The 17,545-nt window shown below is 38.1% G+C and overlaps 1 protein-coding gene across 1 annotated transcript; it reads right to left on the bottom strand.

Moving 5' to 3' along the window:
- Positions 1–1,255: 1,255 nt before the first annotated feature.
- Positions 1,256–17,198, bottom strand: dvl3a (dishevelled segment polarity protein 3a). Its single transcript, XM_058761352.1, is given in 16 exon segments — positions 1,256–3,641; positions 3,714–3,917; positions 5,602–5,769; positions 6,533–6,664; positions 7,034–7,183; positions 7,883–7,950; positions 8,049–8,125; positions 8,214–8,304; positions 8,306–8,351; positions 8,614–8,683; positions 8,771–8,864; positions 11,034–11,175; positions 11,314–11,429; positions 11,555–11,673; positions 13,109–13,178; positions 16,611–17,198. Coding segments are annotated over 16 exon segments (2,034 nt in total). The 5' UTR covers positions 16,772–17,198; the 3' UTR covers positions 1,256–3,315.
- Positions 17,199–17,545: the final 347 nt, after the last annotated feature.

Genomic DNA, 17,545 nt, shown 5'->3' with positions numbered 1-17,545 from the left:
GTAATGCAATAGGGGTAAAAGATATAAAAAAGGATATTCAGAATATGAGAGGCACTCGCTGTGGCAACGACTATAGAATACTTAAAACAGAATCTAAAAAGTCTAAATAGAACTTAAAGAGACTTAGGCTGTCATGAATAAATTAGAACGCTGTATCCAGGCAACCGAAGCAAAACACACAAAGAGCTACTGAGAAAGTCTTTACTACAGGTAATAATATACTAATTCATTTTGTAATATTGTTGCAGTCTTTTTGCTAGGACTATTCATTTTCATATAAAAAATGGAAATAAAATAATTCCAACTCAAAAATATATTTCATGTCCGTGTATTTTCATGTCCATTAGCATTTTAGATATGAATCCATGCATATTTCTGTTAGAGTAAACGTCACCAAAAGACCAAACTTACTTTTCTTTAAGATTTTTTTGGGTGAAACAATTAATTCTAAAAATATTCAAATTCCAGTGATGAAGATTAATAGACACGTGGCCTTTGACCCAGTGAATGAATGAATGAATGCTCAAGCAGAAGGATTGATTAAAAACTGTAAAAATAAATATCAATCTAGTAACACTAACATACTAAGAGCTCGGTCCCTAAATGTGTCCTGAATTTTGACGGTTTAATACTGTTGATAACTCACTGCACAAAACACATAGTGGTTGAGACAAATCAAGTTCAAACTTGTTGCGTGTGAATCTGAATTTAGTGTAGCATGGATTGTATTTTCTTTTACTCTGTATAGTTTTGTTACTAGTTTTCAAGAATGAGGTCATGCCCTTGTTGATATCGTTTTAATTTGACTAGCTTTTGAATTGTGACAATTTGGCGCCAAAAGCTTTTTTCTCTTCACTTTCAAAAGGTAATAAAGCCCATTTCATTTGACACCCTAATGCTGCATAATTAGATAAAGAGCACTGTTGTGGGAGAGTTAATGCAGAAACTGAATATATTCAATTCATACACTCATCTAAACACCAGAACATTCAGAAAACATTACATTTTAGCCTTCAGTAACTACTTTTAAAGACTTTCAAATCAAATTGTCCCAAACAAATACCAAAACTAGCATTCAGTTCTTGAAAGACAACCTGTTAAAGGTCTTAAAAGGTTGGTGAACATTAGTCGACGAACAATAGAAGCAGATGTGGACAGAGACACAAACTCAAGAAACATCTGGATTCCAGATGAAGACGAGAACCTTCACATTCCACAAGCTGAGCCCATAAAACACACACAGACACAAGTGTACTCCAAGCATGTCACAATAAAACTATATTTATAAATTAAAAAAAAAAAGAAATCTCCTTAACATGGTACTTCAAAAATTCTCCCAATACAATATTGCTGACAAACACTGAAAAATATATTCTCAGTAAAAACAATTTCAATGAATAATGAAATATCTGCATGAGACATTTACAGAGAGTAAAAATTTAAAACGGACAAAAAAAAAAAGTTAAGAACCTCCAAATAGGCGCTGAACAAGGGCAACAGAAATTTGGAAATTTGACATTTACGTCCTTGGCTGGACTACATTCACCTTGAATCCTCACACCCATATAGTGTTGCAACTAAATCCCATTCAATTATTGCTATTTCTCTCAAAATCTCTTTTTTTTTTTTTTTTTTTTGTCCCATCATTCCATTTTCTCCAACAGCACATTTCTCAAATATTTTGAGGTGATATTGTACATTTAGTAAAAGGTCTTAATCTGTTATTGTAAGCATGAATTGTTTGCTTATGCTTTAGTACAGTGGTTCCCAACCTTTTTCCTGGGGGCCCCCTACGTACATACATGACAATCTGAGTATGCATGTTATACTAATAATATTACAAGTTTTAGAAATGCACATTTGACAGTAGCTTGAGTTGGGACGCAGATGTACATTTATTTTCATTAACAAAAACGGTACCTCTTTCTGTGAGTATCTGTGAAAATTATATCAGCCTCGTCTTTCATTCATTTGTAGATCATGATAACCACAAGTACAGCACCTCACTACCGTGGTAAAAAGTAGCCTAACTATATGGCTTCTATAATATTTGCTATGAAAAACAGTACAAATGCACAACAAACAACTGATGACTTGATAAGAAAAATACTGTGATTATATTCCATTACTTCTTTAATATATTTAGTACATTATTAATAATAAAATTCAATATGAATATTCTACTTTTCCGCCACAATACCATGGTTACTGTCAATGTTAGTAAAACCATGGTAAATATTGGTGATTTGCAGATTGAAACGCCTAACTGGATCGTTGTTGCACAGGTGTTTCCGCATCAGTTGTTGAGAATGATCCAGCTTTGACTTATTTGGCTTTAAACTAGTTTAAATCGCATACCTATGTGATTTGTACTGGAGAACTCGAGCGTGATCACTAGATCTCAAATGAGCAGCGCCATTTCGTTTTTGGCATTTAATATGTATTTATCATGCACAACAGAATGCTAACGCTTATCAGTTAGGCTGATTGTTAGTGGCACCAGCAGAAAAAAAAAAAAAGATCACAAAATATCCATTTCGTCGTAGTCTGGAGCCCTGGTAGACTACTGTCAATTACGCTTTTATTTAAAGGGTTACTCCACACCAAAATGAAAATTGTGTCATTAATCACTTACCCCCATGTCATTTCAAACACGTAAAAGCTTCAGAGGAGAAGAAAAAGTTGAATAAAGTCGATTTTTTTTTCTTTGCATACAAAAGTGTTCTCGTCACTTCATAAAATTCAGATTGAACCACTGATGGCAGATGGACTATTTTGGCGATGTCTTTCATACTTTTTTGTGCCTTGACAGTGTAATTTACTTGGCAGTCAATGGGACAGTCACAAACCTCCCGGTTTTCATCCAAAATATCTTAATTTGTGTTCCGAAGATGAAAGAAGCTTTTATGGGTTTGGAACGACTTGGGGGTAAGTGATTAATGACAACATTTTCATTTTGGGGTGGAGTATCCCTTTAATTGTTTATTTTATTTAATTGCCTTATCTTGACATTGTAAGCATATGATTTAAAAAAAATGTTATATAAAATTATTAGTGGAACATTTTTTACATCTTTATTTGACCTCAAAGCATATCAGCTCCTGCACCCCCCTCTGTGAACTCTGGCGCCGCCCAAAGGTTGGGGACCACTGCTTTAGTAGATTAATTTCTAAAACCGAAGTGATGTTGGGGCTCACAAGCTACTGAATTTTAGGCCAACACTAATCCTAATTCTACTCGGCTGCACTAGTAGGCCACGTTTTTTTTGTAATTCATAAGGCAAAAAAACAGTTTGGGCACTTCTGCTCGCAACAGTCACATGATGTCGACGAAGAACTCCCCGTTGACTGTGTTGCAGGAGCGTCGGGATCCCGTGAGTTCGGGGGGAATGCTGGCGAGGTGGCGGCCGGACGGCGACCCCGGGCCGGCTCGTGCAGATCCCTGCTTCAGGCTGTAGCTGTGAGATCGTGAGCTGCGCACACTGCCTTCGCTGGGTGGCACCGAGCGCTCGCTGGGGGCTCTGTCTCTGCGGAAGTCAAAGTCATGAGCGTCGCCCATTTCGCTTCCTCCTCCTAACCTGAAGTCTCCAGCCGCGGTTTTCCCCTCAGTCCTGCTCCAGCTGCAATTTGAACCGCTGCTCCCTACGGACAGTAACGTTAACGTGAGTGAGCCGCTGTTTGAGATTGTGAGCAGTGTGATTTGAGGAGACTCACCTTCGCTGTGCTGGCTGCCTGCGCTGCCTCCACCGGCTTCAGAGTAGCTGTGAGCTGCATCCGGGAGGGAATGGGCTGGTGGGTACTGGTAAGGGAACGCGGCAGGCCAGGGAGCTTCAGCAGGGTGAAGCAATGGAGCGAGAGTGTCCTGATCAGACGCTCCGCTGGATCCGTCATGCTCATGCAGAGACAGATGGGCCATGTCTACAATAAAACACAGCCATGTTGATAAGAGTGACAGCACAATGGAAAACAGAATGTACAACGACAAACGTTAATTTTGATGAAAAATATTTGTTGACGACCTTTTTTTCCATGACTAAGTTGATATAATACTGACGTCATTAGAAACTGTGACTACATTAACTTGCAATATCGTTGATGAAAAAAGACAAGACTAAAATGTAGTAAAATGGACTAAAAATAGCTCTCTACATCCAAAATTACTCTATATTTTCTTAAACCAAATAATAGAGGAAAAAATGTCAACCTGCCAGATGTCAAGAAATCCCCCTATCAGAGCATCACATTTTCTGTGTTTTACTTTATCTGTGCAACCTGGCAACCATGTGCATGCATTCTCTCTTACACTATGGAAAAGCACTGATTATCTGAAAACATAGACAAACATGCATATTAGAATTTAGCGAATAACTGAATAGAATATTCTGCCCAAATGAAAGTTTAATACAGCCAGTTTGTGTTCTTTCTTTTACACATTTGTTTACGCTGTTTGCTGTGACTACATCTGCCATCAACCACTCTCAGTGATGAACTGTGAAAAGACCGAAACATGGATCTCGACTATATTGTTAACGATTGAGATTGCTGAATAAAAACTCTATGCCACGATACAAAGTCATCTTGTTTTAACAGAAAGACATGAATACAATTTGGAATTATTGTCACTGTTTTTTTACTTTTGACAGAAGCTTTAGTTTGACCATAAACCATGTGTATGCATGAAAGTAAAAAAACACAATAATTCTGATGTAATTTATCAAATAACAACCACGTTCAGTAATCACAATTATAATGTTAAGCAAAATAATTGTGGTTATCAGTTTAACCATAAGGCAGCATGACAACTAAAACTGGATTAAAGCTCCCAGACTTACTCAACCAAAACTTGACTAAACAAAAAACAGGACAGATTGACTAAATATGTAAAAAAAAAAAAAAAAAAGAAAGACATTTGACAAGACTAAAAATAGATGTAAAAAAGCAGCTGAAAAAATGAACACTAACAGTGATAAAGATTACTATATTTTCACTGGAACAAATCAAGTATTAGCCTCTGGTGAGCTAGAAATATTATTTTCCCTTGTACGGACAAGAGTATACTAAACATAGCACTGGAATATTTATACAACTACATAATCAAACAGATAATGGCCTTTTTCATATACTGAACGAATGGAATAACTCAAATCCAAATAGCCCTTACTGGTGCACAATGAAAGAATGTACCATATGTAAACTCTGTTAATCTGTCATATATATATATATATATATATATTAAAATGTCCTTCTGAACCGAAGTGACTCTTTATTCTGTGGAGCACAACAGGAGATGTTTAGGAGAATCTCTGAGCTGCTCTTTTACATACAATGAATGCATATAGAAGCTATCGATCCATGTGACTTTCACATTGGCCTTCGTTGACGCTAGTTCCTTGATGTTGGTTTACTGTGTCTGGGCCTTAAGCGGGCAGTTCTAGAATAAAATAAGCTACTAAAACCCTGCCATATGATGGTTGTGTGAGAGGATTGAAATTTAAAACCATAGCTCTTAAATGGCAAATCACATGTCGCATATTCAAACCATAGGACCACTTTTTGACAAAATTCTCATTTGTGGCTGAACTGTAGCGGTAAAAATACTTACTGCCAGAAAGATCTCCAAAGATGTAGTAGCACTGCTCTGAGAAGGTGATTTTGTTGACAGTGTGGCGGATAAAGCCGGCTTTCAACAGGTTGCTAGCGTACTTTCGTGCTTCACGGCGATCTGCAAACCCCTCCACGTGATGAAACAACCAGTCAACCACATCAGAGCCTGTAAGACAACATATGCACCAATTATACATTACAAATCCATGAAGTAGCTTATTTTTGTTCCCTATTGTGATGTCTGAAATTATATGAATCTAACAAATTATCATTATTAAAAAATAAATGCAGGAGGCTGACTTGGTTCTATCCAACGGTTATTGACTGGATTTTGGATTTGGCAGCTGCACTAAAGATGAATGCAAACTTGCAGTCGATTATAAAGGGACATGGTTTAAACGGACTACTGTAAATGACGGGAGAAGTCCTGCATATGTCACCAGAGAGAAATCTGTCATTTCACTCTAAGATTGAGTTATGAGATAAAAAAAAAAGAAAATATATATATACACATGGATGGATCGCTAACAATAAGATCATTATCATGCATTTAAAAAAAAAACAAAAAAAACATGAATTTTCATTTCATGCCAACTTTACACAGCTCTCTGTATCGCATTGCAATGACATCTTTACCATCCATACAATAATCAACAATAATCCCTCTGCTCCAGCAGCCTGTCCTTCAAATAAGATCACAGCAATTAGCAAACTGTGATCGAAATATCCAATCAATTCTTAATGGACAAAATCAATTCACTCCTATCAATTCACTGAGATTAACATTTAAAGTAGGGATGATATCATAATAAAAATTTCTGTTTCATGTTGACAGATAATACACAGGTCAAATTCTAAATGTTAACTGATACAAACTATCATTTAAAAACACCTTTAGTAATTTTAAGCACTAAAAAGTGTGTCTTGACCTATGAAAGCATTGGCTATAGTGATCTTCAGCCACATTCTGTCTCGAACTTCCAGTCCTGAATCTGGACAGGCCATTGCTTTTGCAACTGTTGCCATGTCGCTGTGGACGGACAGGTGGTAGTCATCAAATCCTGCGAGAAGAACAACACACAGTTTACAAAAGCACAAAACGCAAAGCATCTGCCAGGTGGCGAGAAACGAGGACCTCCCATGTTCCACGTTACACACTCAAATATCTCAATATGACTCAAGTCCTCTCACTGTAAGTCACTAGGACTTTTTTCACCCATGTTGTCATCTGCCAGGTCAACTAGTAAATCTGATCACTTAGAAAATGAATAGAACAACTTTCCTTAACAAGCCCCATGATTTAAGGGATCATTCTTGTCCATAACACAAATGTTGTGGGATGAATTTCGGGGTCAAAATTAAGCCATAGCAAAGAAATTTAAAATTGTGTGCCATAACGTGGCAACATGAGTGAAGAGCAGATATCTTACTCTCGGTCTCTGGGATGGAGCTGGAGATGGAAGAGCTGGTGGAGGTGACCGTGCTCATGGAGGGACTCATGCCGTAGGGAGGATAGACACCCGTCATGGCTGCCGTATGGGACACCCAGGCTGCAGGGTCAATGGGCCGGATGGGCTCACCTGGGACAGAAGACAACCAGTACTCAACAAAGCAGTTCAGAACAGGCGAGTTTGAGTTTTCACCGCAACAAGTTTACAAGGCTCCTTTAGAAATCAAGATGAACAATGACAGAGAACTATCTAAACCCTGTTGTTCAAACTACCACAGTACACTGTAATGGCTGTACAACTTTTATTTTGAAAAAACAACAAAAAACAAAAAAACTTATTCAGTGGTTCTTTGCAGCACTTTAGCTTCTTATCAAGAACCATTTTTACGATGATATATAACTTCAAATCTTGCCCTCCAATGTAGCATTAAAATCTATTATACTTGTGTGATTTGAGAGCTTATCAGTCAAAGACAACATCATATGTTGTAAGGTATTGTGTTCAATATACGTACACAATACCTTACAAAAGTTTGGGATCAGTGAGATTTGACGTTTTTGAAAAAAGAGCCTCTAATGCTCACCAAGGCTGCATTTAATCAAAAATACAATAAAAACAGTACTATAGTGAAATAGTATTACACTTAACTCTTTTCTATTTGAATGTACTTTAAAATGTAATTTAGTCCCATGTTGCAAAGCTGAATTTTCAGCATCATTACTCCAGTCTTCAGTGTCACATGATCCTTCAGAAATCATACTAATATGCTGATCTTACGTTGCATTTGTGTGTAAATGAGTGTGTGACAGGGAAAAAATTAACACTCACTCCTTGGCAAAGCAAAGCAGCTGTTTGGGTTTGGGTCCCAGCATTTGGCCACAGTAAGTGACACGGGTCTGCAAAAAAAAAAAAAAATTGGTGCAGCTGTTAACACACTTTTGTTGATAAGCTAAACACATCCCATATAACATGAATGTTTTGTAATATGACTCACCCAGGCTTATGCACGATCTCCCTCAGCACTCGTACGGCATCGTCGTTGCACATGTTCTCAAAGTTGATGTCATTCACCTGTGAGAAAAACAAAACAAATCTGAACTGATACAACCAGCGTCTGTGTCAGATTTCTATCTTGAACTCGTCTTCATCCAGTCCTCACCTGCAGCAGCATGTCACCGGGCTCGATCCGCCCATCGGCCGCCACCGCTCCGCCCTTCATTATGGAGCCGATGTAGATGCCTCCGTCTCCGCTCGTTACTCTGACCCACGATACTGATGCCCAGGAAGTTATACTTCTCTAAATGAGGTAAAGGAAGAGAGACTTATGGCAACTAGTGGACTTTAATAATATGTAGCTTTGCACATCTTTAATATCATCCCAGTCTTCTGGCAGAAAAAAAAAAATTGCCAAAAAAAAAAGATAATATGCGCCTTTAATAATTTAATTATACAGCACCAATTTAATTAAAGCAATAAGGCACTCACAGCTGGATTTTATTGTTCATATAATCAAAATGTAATTAAAAATCAACCAATAAAACCGTGCAATGCTGACTCACCCATATTTAAAGTGACAGTAATGATATTCAGCGACATAGTGGAGTCAGTGATGCTACTGAAAGATGAAGACTGAGGAAAGAAAGACAAAGATCGTTTTAAATTCAGTATGTTTTATATATAGTATTAGACACTTAAGAGCTCTGCCTGCTGTCTCACCCTCTCCATTTGCTGGGCTTTGGGTCTGCGCCTCCGCCGGCGGTGTCGTCTCATTAGCCTGGACGAGCCGCTTTGCTCCGTAACACTGCTGAAACTGCAGAACGGATGTCACAATATGGTGATTACATGAGCTCCCCATTTCATTATGTTTTGAGTCACAGGCAATGTGAAACATTATTGATCACTAGGGATAAGAATCAGAAAGAATTAATAGAGATAGTTCACCCAAAAATAAAATCGTGTCACCCTCATTTTGTAACTATCAGCTATCTTCAAAACGCCATAATATGAAGATATTTTTAATGAAATCAGAGAGACTTCTGTCACTCCACCGGAAGATTTAACTCCTCAAAACGTTGACGTTTCCATATGAATCAAGCAGTTTAAACCAGCTTTTCTGAAGAGGAATGATTGATTTATGAAAAACAGATATGATGATGCTGCTGTTCTTCAATGGAGAGAGAAATCTCTCAGATTTCATAAAATACAGAAGATGAATAAACGTCATATATGTTTGGAATGACATTCGAGTCAGTTAGAGAGCGATCACTTTAACAGCTCCGAGTCAGCTTCTGATTCCATGTAATGACTTTTACTTTAGTACTTTTCAGGGAGCCGCCAATAAATTTATACTATACAAAATACTAAACCAATACCAAATACCAAAAACAGATTAAGGCTGCATGATGAATTGTATTTTAATCGTGGTCACGATTTCTGCTTCTCTCAGTTTGTTAGGTATAACAGTCTGCAATATTTGCCCACCAGTTGTTTATCCTGCAAATGTTTCATTTTAATTTGGCATTTGCATTATCTTGCATTGGTTACAAGCCTCCACAAGCTTTCGTGGTTGCCAGATGTCAAGAGTGTAAATCCCCAATCAGAATGTATCCCCGTAAATCGATACATTTTCTGCCCAGTGGTTTACTTATAATCTTCCCAACCTGGCAACCATGCGCATGTGCGCACACACACACACACAATATTACTGAAAAACCGCAGATAAGCTGAAAACACAGGCAAATATGCAAGTTGGAGTTTATTTATCTTTACTTAGATATTCTGCTCAAATAAAAGTGCAATAGAGCCAGTCTGTTTTCTTTCATACGGTCATTTGCGCTGTTTGCTGTGATCAATAACCGTGATTATATTTTTGAGCAAAATAATCATGATTAAGCGTTATTGCACAGCCCTATTCAATACTCAAAAATGTAAGAAAATTTTAGCATTTCCTAATCTTGTTTAATTATTATTAAAAAGCACATCTCTTACCATAAAATGACCAACCCTAACAAAATAGAATTCCCAACATTAATTAGGGGTGGGACAATAAATCAATATGGCGATATATTGCGATCCTTCTCCATGCGATACGAGAATCGATATCTGGCACCAAATATCGATATTTTAATTAATACAATAAGGTGCTCTAAATAGATTTCCCTGTTCACAGCATCTAAAAATAGAGGAACCGAAGGATAAACAGATTTCCAGCCACTGTATTAGCTTTACTGCTATACATGTTTATGGAGATGAAAACAAAACTGGATGCTCTCCCTCTCTCTCAGATATTACAAGTGCGCGTTATGCAGTGTGAACGGTGGGCACCGACCGGCAGAAACATAAATCTGCACCTATGGCATGGAGTGTGTGTGCTTGCCACGCATCTACATTTGAAATAACGAACCTGAGCGCGCAAAAGACGCAACGTGAACCGCTATTTCTTCGTGTGGGGCTCTGTTTTTATGATGAGGAGTAGAAAGGTTGAGAAGCACCAGGTAAATTTTTAAATGTACCAGGTTTATATTACATCGATCTTTCTGTTTGATAAGCAGTTAAATGTGTTTGTTTACACACAGAGAAAAAGAAAAGTGTAAGCTTTTAATAAGTCCAAGAATAAAATGATTAATTTAGCCTACTCAACATGTTAAAAACGATTTACAGAACTTTTTTTTTGCTGTTTTCTAACAGTTTGGACTTGAATAAAGAAAGAAAACTTGCACTTAACCTTTTCATAGGCATTTTGTTTAGACCGATATCGTGATATATCATTATAGGATTTTCTAGAAATATATTGATTATATTGTATCGTGAGGTACCCTGCGATTCCCACCCCTAACATTAATAGTACATTTATTTTAAACAATTTTCAAAATTCAGAGTCAGAGCTCTGAAAAAACCTCACTAAACTATCGGGGCTCAACGTGATCGTAATCATATTGAGTGCACTGATTTGAGAACGAACAAATGCTGTGAGACTCACCGGCTGGTGGAGCCGTCATCCGAGTCAAAACAGCTGCTTGATTCCAGTTCACTGCTCATGAGGGAAGAACGGCTGTCACAGACGTCATAACCTCCCAGATCCATGCCTCTGCCGCCCCGTGAGTATCCATTCTGCCTTCCTCCTAGATGAATTACTATTGATATTAAAGCTTAGTTGTTCCAAATATGAACTCTTCTTACTTTTAAATATGAACCTGTTACTGATAAAAAACCATGGCATCGTAAGACATGCACAGTGAGATGAGAGTGTTGACACGCACCAGGGTGCTCATGTGAGTGTTTCCTGCGCGATCTGTCCCTCTCCCTCCTGTGTGACACCACCGAATCAGTCTCTGTCTCATCGTCCACACCGTGCCGGCTGCCTGCAGCCTTTGGACTATGTGCAAGAGAAGGTTAAAGAGTACAGACACAAAAGACTGTGAGAACATGCTCCTTGTTTGAGTTTAACTGCCAGCTAGTGATTCGATCTGATCATTTGTGCAACACAGCAAAAAAGCGTACTGGAAGGACGGGGGTCTGGAATCTCCAATGCCTTGGCTTCTCTCGTGAGACGGCGGCCGCTCGGACTGACTCTCCGCCACTGAGCATCCATCTGAGTGGGAGCCGTCTGATGACACCAGCTATCAAGACACACAAAGAAACAATGACATGCAGTTCACAGTAACCTGAAGTGGTTATACTTGAATCAATACATGGTTAAACAGTTTCAGCTTATCAGGATTGCTTCTCATTGAGAAAAACACCCTTTTTTAGCAAAATGATTAATGGGGGTCACATCGCAATCTAACATACCTGCACTACAAACTCCAGTCACTGATCTCTCAGTATATAAACTCACCATATATCCCGTCACTATACAAGTATATTACAATACCCTCATACATGGCCTATAAAATGGTTCCAGATCCCAAGATAAGTTTTACTATGATGGGTCAAGCAACATTTATAAACAGCAATAAGAATGGCAAATTAAAGTGAATGGAAATCTTTTTTAAAACATCTAGTTTAAAATAAGACCTTGTTGTATTCATGTTGGTTTCAAAAAAACTTTTATACTATTTTCAAAAAAGTTTACAATAAAAATGTCATGTGGTGTAACCGTCAAGTAAACATTTACACCTGACCATATGCGTGTACACATTTGTCTCATCATCATATTCTTCAGCGTAAAAAGTACTTTTTACAAAATCATGAAATATTAATGTATAAATAGCAGTATAAATAGTATAAATAGCATTTTGCAACCTGAACTAACCTTGCCTTGTCACTAAAAGCTCAAACTATCTGATATTTTAACAGATTTATTGACTTTGTCACACAGATATGTATATGTATTTATATCATCTGTGGAAGGTGTAGGACTATAAAATATTCATCCAATCACATCCCTCGGCCCGAGGGCTATGATTGGCTGCACTACCTGCCTGTCAACGTATGTATTTGCATCCCTCCGTGCACCCAGTTCGTGGAAACATGATACGTCATCAGCGCGTTCCGTTACGCTATTGTAAAGAAGATATTTTGCAAAATATCTTTGTTTTTCGTAATCAATGAAAAAGTGGTGTTTACATCTCACGGTCACGTGAAGCTCTGCTCATGTTCTTGAATACTGCCTGAATCACTGGCTGTTCATCTAAAATTCCAGTCACGTTCATCTCTCCTCTTATTGGTGTGAGGAAATCGGAAGGCCATTTGTACTTACCACAAAACTGCTTTGTTTAAATAGTAATATATTAATCGTGTGTTTGTTCCTGCATATGCTGTCATTCAGAATGAAGATGATGTTCTTTGGGGTTGCATGCCATTTAAATATAAATGAGTCGCTCATAAGACAAAGCTTATACAGCATACCAAAGTCTTTGATTAGCTGCATCAGACCGAAGTGAACCGTAAGCAGGAATGACTGGCAGACTCTTTGAAAAATACAAATACAGCAGAGCCAGCACTCAAGAGAACCGGGAATGGACTGAATTAAAAGGCTGATCTATTATGCAAGGAGCACCAGGGTATTAAGAAGCAGGACTAGATGGGATGTGTGCGTGTTTCTGTTCTCACCCAGCAAATCACACGGCCATTGTAACAGGGAAGTTTTGCATTGTCGTCTGTGATTTCCTCCTTGACCACCCTGCAGAAACACAAGAAACCGAGAGAGAGAAAAAATCAGAACAGACAGGTCTTATTTTCCAACCACAGTCTGTGTACGAACTGCAAAAAAAGAAAGCTCAGCTTTAGAGATCCCCAGAGTGTCTGGGAATAAATTAGAATACGTAAATGAGACAATGCCATTAGATGAAAGAAAGGACGGGTTGGATCAGAAACGCATAAATCAGATAAACATGCACACACACGTGCTCACAGAACACACAAAGGACTGAACGCAGGACTGAACGCAGACTCCAGCAGATAAGATCCCAAACTCATGAATTCAAAGATATTTCAGCTGTACAAGATGTACCACTAGAAAGTTGAGTTTGCAAATCTGTATGAAAAGACCTGTTTGTTCAAATGCTCATATGTTAAACTAGTACAAGCTTGCATCATTTACAACCAACCAGATTGTAACATGACACTCTGAAACAGATCATTTAGATCAGTTTGTAAAACATACAACAAAAATGTGTGTTTACATAAATGCCTACAAGGCAAACAATAAATCAGGTTTCCCACTCGTTATGACCATTACATTTCCGTGACTTTTTAAATTGTATTGTTTTTTTTTCCTATACAGGAGATCAGGTACCAATTCTTGACCATTAAATAATCCTGTGGTGTGGTCAAAAGCACAAATATTCCATGCTTGCTCTGAATTATTATATGCGCTATCGTGCAAAACCTTTTTATTATTATTGATAGAAATTAACACTTTCATTTAGCAAGGATGCATTAAATTGAAAGTAACAAAAGGAATTTTTACTCTGACACAAAGAATCCTGAAAAAAAAAAAACGATCATGGTTACCCCAAAAAAAAATTAAATCTACACTGATAATCATGAGCAGTATATCAGCATATTAGAATGATTTCTGAAGGATCATGTGACAGACTGGAGTAACGATGCTGAAAATTCAGCTCTGCACCACAGGAATAAATTACTTTTTAATATATTAAATTAGACAACCCCTATTTTGAATTGCAATACTATTTCAAAAGTGAAATACCCTTTACAAACTAAGGGACAAGTCAAAATTATTTTCTGTGGTATTCAAAACTATGCTACAGATGCTTAATACTTTAACCCAGATTATTTCTTTATTCTATATTACCCGTTTTTAACACAAACTACCCATTTTGATGTGCACGCAGCAAAAAAAAAAAAAAAGTATTCATTCACAAACACTCTAATCCAATAACGGCATTTAAAAATGTGTAAAAAGACTCTTTGTTGTGTTGACAGACATGTAAAACATCAATAGAGACAGATTCAATTGAGCTATTCGTTTGCCCTTCAACGACGAACATCTTTAAGCTTTTAATGAACTTTTTTGAAGGCGAGTTAAAGGGAGGGGAACGGGACGATCAAACTACGACATATTTCACTGGGGAAGGTTGTAAAGCTGCCAGCGCTGAAGCGATCAGGGCATTCCACAGTCACTGCCTGCAGTTGTTCCAAGTCAACATTCTTTCTCCTAATGCAACAGACAGACAAGACCAGAACACTAGCCAGCACTCCAAATGGGACTTATTCACAAGCCGGGGGTGAGTTTAAAGATACAGGTAACACTATGTTTATTGCACTTTTAAACCTCAACACAAATATGAAGCCAAGTTTCACAACATTTCCAGTTACTTCAATCAGTGTACAAGTAACTAGCGGCCCATCAAGCACAAAATATTGTAATAATGCCGAGATATAAAGAAAACGCCCAAAAAAGTCAATCTGAAATCCCACACTTCAACAATTCATTTTCATGACCTTTCGAACTAGTCATGATGATTGACAAATGATTTCTTATTTTATTTATAAGTTATTCTAGAGATATTGCTGGCCAGATTTTAATTCATCTATTTGATGATCGTATGGTAATATATGTGACCCTGGACCACAAAACCAGTCTTAAGTCGCTGGGGTATATTTATAGCAATAGCCAAAAATACACTGTATGGGTCAAAATTATCCATTTTTCTTTTATGCCAAAAACCATTAGGATATTAAGTAAAGATCATGTTCCATGAAGATATTGTCAATTTCTTACAGTAAATATATCAAAACTTAATTTTTGATTAGTAACATGCACTGCTAAGAACTTAATTTGGACAACTTTAAAGGCGATTTTCTCAATATTTTGATTTTTTTGCACCCTCAGATTCCAGATTTTCAAATAGTTGCATCTCGGCCAAATATCGTCCGATCCTAACAAACCATACACCAATGGAAAGCTTATTTATTCAGCTTTCAGATGATGTATAAATCTTAAGACTTAACACTTAAGACTGGTTTTGTGGTCCATATGAAATACACATTATCTCCAATAAGGCATTTCAAACACTGCCTTACAAGCAAGTTTTACTCTTTTCAAGCACTCACAATGTGTAATATCCAATCGATTAAATATTTAAACGCAAAGAACGGCTTGAAATAAATTATATTCCTTAATTCATTTCCATGCTGTACCTCACTTTAAAATTCCATATTTCCAGGTTTTCCTGGCAAACCTGGTCTACTTATCCAAATACACAAGGTCTGCTTAGGCCTAATGGAGGCCTAAATAAGAGGTCAAAGAGTTCACATGAACTCCAAACAGCATTTAAGGGATGGAAACCTTGGAAAAGTGATTCTATGGCTAATAACCAAGACCACACCGTAAATAAAGTTAAACGCGTCCAAAATTCCATATAAACGCACCTCGAATGTTTTCATCATTTGGGGGGGGATGTTGGGTTTTGGGGACATATGGCCGCTGAACGGCGCATGCGCACTGCACATTCAAAGAGACTCTACTGTACTTTTGAATCGAGGTGGAAAATTCCTCAAAGTGTTAGTTAAACGGTCCAGTTTCGGCGATACTCGCTCATAAATGTTCTGACGCGGAGGTACTTTGTGAAAAAAAAGAAAGAAAATACTTTAGGAACCGGATCTGAACACAATAAGCGTAAAGAAACCCCCAAAACCAAGAATGCTTTTTGTGTAGTCATGGTAATTAGGCTGACGCTGAAGAACATTCAAGAAGAAAGGATACTAAACTACTCCCTCCTGCGATACTTTGACTGTGGTCACCAACCATTCACTAACTAACTAACTGCACCCAAAGCTCGTACCGACAGGCCAAAAGCCATATTTGAGAGTAATCCAGCCTTAAAATGGATGCCGTCGAAAATTGAACAGGACCTAACATTCACCCCTGCTGAACCCCGCACACACACACCGTTCCTTTGACTCCTTTCACACACAGTTGCGTCCAACACAACAAATAAAAGACATTAAATCAGCCTCTGAAAAAACATGGCAGTCGATCCACGATCCAAACAAGGAGAGCAAATGTAAGAAGAGCTGGAATTGTGCGTTAAACCCGAGAAACACATGCAGAAGTGAGAAGAAAACTAATGTATGGTAGGCTCACCCAAAGTCATCGTCCATAGATTTAAAGAAAAACTTGTAGTTTGGTTTCTTGAGGGCATTTTTCAGGTCCAAAAGGGTGACCCTTTCGGCAGGGATGGGCAGTTTGACCAGGTATGGAGTTTCCTGGTCGTCGAGATGGTAGATAACTTTAGTCTCCCCCATTGCAGACCGCTGGGGAGAAGCGAACGGCGGTCATCCAGCGCAGGGGCTCCCCTGATGCCCCTCCAGAGTGGGCTTTTGGTCGCTTTCACCCGCCAGCTGACTTTCTTGTTAATCCCGTTCTTTCTTTCTTTGCTTGCTTCCTTGCCTTCCTCCGGAGTTCCCAGGAGTCTTCTCTATCAGCGCGAATATTCCATGAGCTGATGGCTTTCAAAGGCGATTAATGACCCGTACTCTTATTTCACTGTATCCCGCCTGTTGAGAACGGAGGATAGTGAGTGAAATGTGTGATAAAGAAGATTATTTTGGTCAGGAATGCCGTGGCTTCTCGGAGCGCTTCCCTGTGCTCTCCTTACAGAGGGTTTTGTATTGCTTTCATTGACGCCGAATGCCCGGGGAAGCGTGCTCCCTCTAGCGGAGAGGGGTGGTAGGTGTGGAAAAAAACTAAAAAAGTTACTTGGGGTCATTCTACTGAACGGGTGCCATTTGGAGAGTGGGGTAAAGTTGTCCTCTAGGCAAGGAGAAATGCATCTAAATATATGTCAATGTCTAATATCAACTAGAATCACATACATACAGCAAAAAAAAAACAGCACTTCTGAAAAAAAAAAAAAAGGTGTGACACAACATGCCCTAAACTGTGTCATGTCCTGAGGAGAAGCGTCATTGAATTATTTAAATTCTAAATAAAGATGGGAACACACTAACTGTTTAAGTAATAGTTATAATTTATGTGTTATCCCATTCTAAAGTCTTATTCGAGGTATCGTTCAGCTT

This window comes from Onychostoma macrolepis, chromosome 02, assembly GCF_012432095.1.
Source record: "Onychostoma macrolepis isolate SWU-2019 chromosome 02, ASM1243209v1, whole genome shotgun sequence".
In the NCBI taxonomy this organism is placed as follows: domain Eukaryota; kingdom Metazoa; phylum Chordata; class Actinopteri; order Cypriniformes; family Cyprinidae; genus Onychostoma; species Onychostoma macrolepis.
The sequence above is the reverse complement of the archived record's forward strand: the minus strand, read 5'-3'. Positions and strand labels throughout refer to the sequence as shown.